The sequence below is a fragment of the Mastomys coucha genome, chromosome X (genome assembly GCF_008632895.1).
Source record: "Mastomys coucha isolate ucsf_1 chromosome X, UCSF_Mcou_1, whole genome shotgun sequence".
In the NCBI taxonomy this organism is placed as follows: Eukaryota; Metazoa; Chordata; class Mammalia; order Rodentia; family Muridae; genus Mastomys; species Mastomys coucha.
In genome coordinates this window covers 54604457-54608814 of record NC_045030.1, presented here as the reverse complement: position 1 = coordinate 54608814, position 4358 = coordinate 54604457, and the positions used below count along the sequence as shown (strand labels likewise).

At 39.8% G+C, this 4358-nt stretch overlaps 1 protein-coding gene across 1 annotated transcript in view; it reads left to right on the top strand.

Moving 5' to 3' along the window:
- The first annotated feature begins 326 nt into the window (after window positions 1–326).
- Window positions 327–4358, top strand: part of Frmd7 (FERM domain containing 7) — a 50323-nt gene continuing 46291 nt past the window's right edge. Inside the window, exon 1 of the mRNA XM_031373739.1 lies at window positions 327–571. Coding sequence (XP_031229599.1) covers window positions 515–571 — 57 coding nt within the window. The 5' untranslated portion in view covers window positions 327–514. The remainder of the gene's footprint in view (window positions 572–4358) is intronic.

The window sequence follows — 4358 nt, the reverse complement described above, 5'->3', positions numbered from 1 at the left end:
TGAATTCAAACTAATTAAGAGATATATTTTTAAAGTGTGAAGCATAGCTCATGTGGCTTGTTGCTCAGCTATGGGATCTCTAGTATAAAATGAGACTAACTCTCATCTTTTGGCTTCTGAGAATGGCTATTCTCAGCTTCTCCAGGTTTAATCAAGTGTTCCCAAATTGCTCTCTTTTGAAGAAACAGAGACCCGTAACTGTTTCCTCCCTGTTTTCTTTTTCTTTGCAGAAAGGCCGCGCGTTCAAAGTCCAGTTGGGTTTCACGTGGACCAAAGAGGAGGCTGCCCGGATGCTATTGATCCTCAGCACTCAGCAGTGCAAACGCCCTTGGGTGTGCTTTACTTCAAGCAAATAGAAGTGGGCCCCGCTGAAAGGAGGGATGCCTGGCTGCGGGGTGGGGGGACACGAGTGCTCAGCATCCAGCTGAGAGTGAGATGCCTGGAGAAAGTCCCCTTCCTGTCACAGCTGCCACAGCATTCTGAATCTGCTCGCAGCCCAACGGCCTCGGCAAGGATGCTCCATTTAAAAGTGCAGTTTTTGGATGATTCCCAGAAGATTTTTGTGGTTGATGTAAGTGGAAATCACGTCGCTATTATTCCTTTATTATTCATTCAATAATGGTCATTTGTGGACAGCCCATTAGCCGGCACTGTTATATCTTCTTTAGAACCGAATGAAAGAGGACTGTGGTTTTTAGATTTGGAAAAGGAGTCTGTATTTAATGTCATGATGTGGCTCATGTTTTCCCATTAACCTTTGTTCTAGAACATGCTCTCTTTTCTCCAGGGACATTGAAAACAGATTTGAAAAATACGCTGAATATTTGTGAAAAGGCAACAACAACTTAGTTCTACTTCCCAATAAGGCATTAGTGTTCAGTGAAATTATTTATCTGGGAGCCTCACTCCCTGAGGTTCTGAGGGAAGTGGGGGGAAAGCTGGCTCCCTTTCCTCAGAAAAATCTATGGGTTATGGGGAGCAGAGTTACAGCTCTAATGAGAACTTCAAAAAGTAATACCGTGAAGAAAGGAGAAAGGATAAGAGACAAGTTAGTTTGATTTAGCACTTATACTTCAGAGTTCTTAATCTAATTCCTAGCTACTGGGTGATGGCATACAATTATACCTCATCTCTTCAAGAAAGAACAAATGTATTAAGCACATCACCTAGTGCTCAAAGCGCCAACATCTTAAGAGATGTGCAATTTGATGTCGGGATTTATGCATGAGCATTTTGAAACGTTCTACTTTTCATTTTATTGGAAGCCAAACTGCTTTTTCCTGTGACATTTACATTAGCTTCTAACAAGGAACAAACAGTTCATTTTCCATGAAATTCACACAAAAAATGTTGTGGGTTCTTTTTTTCTTTTACACTGACAACTACTTTAAGCTCAGCTGTGATGTAGGGTGTGAGGGTAGCCCCATTTTTCCAATGAGGATTTTATTTTGATTTGAATCGTGTTTTGTTGGTGATGACTTTCTGGCTTCAGCTGCTATTTTGCTGTCTCTTCCTTTCAGTTTTATGTGCAGGAGGCATGTCTAGTTCTACGGACCTGAATGATTTGTTTTTGTAGCAAATGGATTCCATTAGAGTTATGGGGCATTTCCTATTCTTTCTTGGAAGTGTATGTGAGGGGTGGAAAATGTCTTTTGAGTAATTTGTCCATTTGCAAGCTGGTGGTGGACTGGTCCAGTGCTCCAGAACCCAAATTACTGAGCTGGGTATTCAAAAGATACTGCTTCAGGCTAAGTTTTTAATAGATACTTCAGGCAACTCAAAGAGAAATCTTTGACAAAAAGCGACAGAAGAGTTTTATAAATGTGCAGTTCTAATTCAGATCCAATTATATGGGGGAGTGGGGAGCTCAGTACTATAAGCGCCTCAGAATTCACCTCCCCAGGAGTCAATTCCAGCAGCTTGAAGCCAGCCTGACTTGGCTTCAAGTCAGATTGTCTCTTTCCAGCTGCAACACACTGTGTTCCTTGGAAAGATAATGAGAGAGATTTGATACCCAGCAATTCGAGTGTCAAAGTGTCTGATGCCTTTTACTCCGTGGAAGGTCGCACCATGAGAAGCAATCATGGTGCCTTTCTGAGCGAGAGTAGCATGGGCTACAGTGCTAGAAGCATCTTTGTTGTGAGGGCACAGAACTTGACTTAGCATCTGGTCATTTAACATGACAGTGTCTTCTTACCAATGGTATACATAGAAAAAAATGATGGTGGTGGTGGTGGTGAGAGTATGGTGGGGGGTGCAGAACCATGGGATAGCTCATACACTATCACTGTATAGTATGTAAGCACGGAGTGAGGGTTTTGAATCTAGAACTCTCCCTCGCACTCTTCCTTCCACAACTGGATCCAGAAAACTCATCAGACAGTAGTCACCAAGGCCTGGAACATTGCTCACAAAGATGCTTTTGTATTGTCCCCAAAGGATATATAATTTAACGTACAATGAAGATTTGTGGCCTTTCTAAACCATTAGCATGCCCTTAATTTTCTTACTCATGGAAGAAGTATTGAGCAAGGTAGTCACTAGAAGTCAGGGACACCATCCTGGAATTTTGTTTACTGATTTCAATGCAGATGCATAAGAACAAAAAGATGGTGCAATCCTGTGATCCCTCCATCTCCATAGTGCTGGGCCTATAGGTCAGTATCAGCTACATATTGAGCTTAAGGCCAGCCTCAGCTACGAGAGACTCTGGCTCAAAATAACAAACAAAATGATAAACTGGAAAAAAGTTCTCTTATATTAGCACTAATATTTTAAACGGGTTAGAATAGTGCATGGGCTTATAATGAAGAGAGCTCATTGTAGCTGAGAAAAGCCATGGAATAAGGTTTCTGGTAGTGTACTGAAGTCTGAAGAGGTAACGGTGATTGTCCTTTAAAGATAAGATTCAAGAAAGTAATTTGTTACACAAGCTAAAATTGTAGCCAGGTAGTCATCCATGTTGATTTTATAGCAAGTATAGCAGGAGAAATATAAAAAGGACATATTATCAGCTAGAATAATGTCATCTAGGAAATGTTATTCAACATGCAGAATCCTTTATCCAAACTCCAGTGACATTATCTTTATGATATTCTCAATATTCAAGATCTGGCTCAGACCTAGAGATTGGCACATCTGATTTGTCAAAACTCCACAAGGAACTTAAATTTATTTATAAATTCGCATGCCAAGGTCACCATTTAGGATTAGGTACACCGGGGTCTCCTCATTAATCACGAGAAGGCCAAATGATGTCATAAAATCAGATCTAAGGAATACACATGTAGTTCTAATATTTAACAGGTTGGTAAGGCATCTGTAGCCACCAAAGCCCTATCATTGACATTTATTAATTCATTAATATAGCTATTTAGTTAAAAATTATTATCGATGATCTCATAAGTCCAGGTCTTGTTTTGTATGCAAACAATGCTAGCACAGGGGTTTATTCAATTAATTCAAGCCAGATTTTGAATTCATTGGGATTTTGAGATTATTAAGAATTATTGAAATTATTGAGATATTGAGAATATCATAAAGTTCTTTTCAGCAAGGAATATTCTAGCCTAAGCAGTGGTAGCTGTACATTAACTTGGCCTGGGTGGCTCTTTTTCCTCTTGTTAAATTGTTCATGTGATTAGTGTACATTTGCCCCATTCTGTCTTTAACTCGTAATCCCTTTAGCTATATTATTAGGAAGAACATCTGGCTCCAGAGACATCCTGTTTGTTTGAAGTTTCTTTGCTCTAAGGCAATGTGTGTTGATTTTATAGATGAAGCATCTGAAAATGTTAGTCAACCTTTTCTACTGTGATTCTTTTAAAAAGAGTGTTAAGGAAGTGTGGGGCAAGGCAGAGAACTTCAGCACTGTCATTACGTGCCTGCGAAAATATGTTCTTAGGAAGAACGCCGAATAAGAACTTGCTTTTCAAGTCCCCATACACATTTCATAAAACTGATCATTGTTACACTCTGGCATCATGCTTAGGGCTAATATCCTTAGGACATCGAGGGTGGCCTTTTGGATAATGATGAGAGTGAGTGGACAGAGTAGCAACAGAGTAATATCAGATGGCTCAAAAGTGATTACAAGTTTTAGTGGAAATTTGATTTGCTTCTTCAACAAAAGCACCAGAGAATAAAGAAAGCATATGACCAAAGCTAAACTTTCCTGGACTGTTAGAGGTTTTTATATTGACTACAAATCCCCAACACACTTCCCATATATACACCAGTAGGAGTGAAAGAGTGTCTCTGTATCTCAACTTCCTTGTACCTAGAGAGGATGCTCCCTTTAACTTTAGATGGAGAGCATTATAAAATAGTTATCCCAAGACCAATCAGTTGATGCCATT